Source organism: Myotis brandtii, unplaced genomic scaffold (assembly GCF_000412655.1).
Source record: "Myotis brandtii unplaced genomic scaffold, ASM41265v1 scaffold21, whole genome shotgun sequence".
Taxonomy (NCBI): Eukaryota; Metazoa; Chordata; class Mammalia; order Chiroptera; family Vespertilionidae; genus Myotis; species Myotis brandtii.
Genome location: NW_005357846.1, coordinates 1,026,798 through 1,028,764, shown reverse-complemented (window position 1 = coordinate 1,028,764; position 1,967 = coordinate 1,026,798). Strand labels below are relative to the sequence as shown.

Below are 1,967 nucleotides of genomic sequence, written 5' to 3'. Positions count from 1 at the left end.
GCTTTTCCACCTTTTCTCTCAGTTCTGATCGTTGCCTGTCTTGAGTGGCTAATAGTTTCTGAAGGTCTGCCAGCTGCTTCTTCAGGGGCTCAATGTAACTTCTGAGCTTTTGCCTGTGATGAGAGGCAGCCTCCTCCACGGGCCTCACGTGGTGGCCCTGGTGGTCAGGGGGCTGAGTGCACAGGGGACACAACAACCTTAGGTCCTCCTCACAGAAGAGGGTCAGGGCCTGGTTGTGCTTCTTGCAGAAGCGCCTCTCTCCCTGCTGCTTCATATTGGCCCCTGTGATCAGGAGGTGCTTGGCCATGTCAACCATCTTTCCCAGCTGGGTGTTGCTCCACAGGTGCCTCTCTTTGCATGGGTGACGGCACACAGGGCAAGGGAACCTGTCCTGCACATCAGCCCAGGACTGCTGGATGCAGGAGCGACAGAAGTTGTGCCCACATTCGATGGTGACAGGGTCTCCCAGGTTACCCAGGCAGATGGGACAGTTGATTTCTGTCTGGAGTTTTGCCACAGCTCCTTCACCTGCCATTTCTCTTTGTCAATTAAGGTCAGCCCCTGGTGTCCTGTGAGGTCCTTAGCTACAGAGGTAGGTGCCTAGAGGAGCTCCACTGCCCAGCTGCAGCCAATCAATGTAGCTGGAGGTTACTGTCCTTGGCAGCTCAGATGTTGTGGTCCAACCCCAGCAGGTCCAGGGGTTCCCAAAGGTGTGGACGGAGTGGGCGAAGAAGGAATGACACGGAGACAGCGTTCAGTTGATCAGCAGCCTAGCCAGGTTCTCTAGCCAGGATCTCCAGCCAAGTTCTGTGTTTTATTGTCTTGTTACATCTGTATTTATACCAGTTGATTTTAATCCTGTCAATTTCTATTCCAAAGGTTAGGGCATTTCTTATCTCCATTCCAGGGAGTAAAGATTATGTAGCTTAAGGGTGATTGTTCGTAGTTAAAGTGATTAACTACCCGCCTGGCATTTAGTTAAGGGGTTTTATTCCCTCCCTAACTTCAGGGAAAAATCCCTACCTGGGGAAACAACCTTTCTCGGAGAGGTGACCTTGGTTAACACATAGTGCCAAAAAGGGGAGCAAACATATTAAGAACAGTATGCCATATACGCCAGGTCCCTTGAAACATATGCTGTGCAGATGTTTCTTCCCTGCAGCGACCGTATCAAGCAGCAAGGATGGACCAGCTTCCGGCACCACAGGTTATATAATTCCTGGAGTTTATCCTGCATTGTAACTGGCAATTATTTGAGATGATAAATTTTCTTATTACTTAAACCAGTTTTAGTAAAAGAGTATTTTCAAAAATATTATTACTAAAGCCAAGTCCACCTAATTGATTTAGCACTTTATGCACATTATTACTTACATAAACTCCAATAAAGTTGGTACTTTTAGACTCATTTTTAAGATGAAAAGATAGAACCAAAATTTCAGAGTTATTAATTGTCAAAACCAGGATTTGGACCCAAATATGCTGATCTTCCACTTTGTGATGACACAGCCCTCAGTTATGTATTCCTCAGCACTTAAAAGTGGGAGAGCAGCTGTAGCTTCACTAGGTTACAAAACCACAGAAAACATAACAAGCAGAAAGTTATTTTATTCAGGGAAGTTGTGTTTACCAAATCTTTGGAAGGGCTGGAGGGATGGATGTCAGTGGTCTGCTCTTGAACTTTCAGTTTTAAGGTCATACCAGTATACATGAAACCCTGGAGACAAGCAACAGCTACTGCTACTGATTTCTGTCACTTCAGGATCACAGTCTCCTCACATCGATGGCACTGTCACTGATGACTATTCTACAACTATGTCATGTTGAGCCACTATGATCCCTCACAACTCTTAGAGAATTATCTGTCAACTGCTACAACAGCAATTAAATGGCCCCTGCTTCACTTCTGGTTTCTGGATCTCATTCAAGTCCATCTAAGTGCTAGACCTAGCTGCAAAGGAGTCTGG

The 1,967-nt window shown here is 46.1% G+C and overlaps 1 protein-coding gene across 1 annotated transcript in view; it reads right to left on the bottom strand.

Moving 5' to 3' along the window:
* The window catches only part of LOC102251406 (putative tripartite motif-containing protein 75), a 153,582-nt gene extending 152,977 nt beyond the window's left edge, over nucleotides 1-605 (bottom strand). The window contains exon 1 of the mRNA XM_005865721.2: nucleotides 11-605. Within this exon, the coding sequence (XP_005865783.1) occupies nucleotides 11-535 (525 nt within the window). The 5' untranslated portion in view covers nucleotides 536-605. The remainder of the gene's footprint in view (nucleotides 1-10) is intronic.
* Between the last annotated feature and the right edge of the window lie 1,362 nt (nucleotides 606-1,967).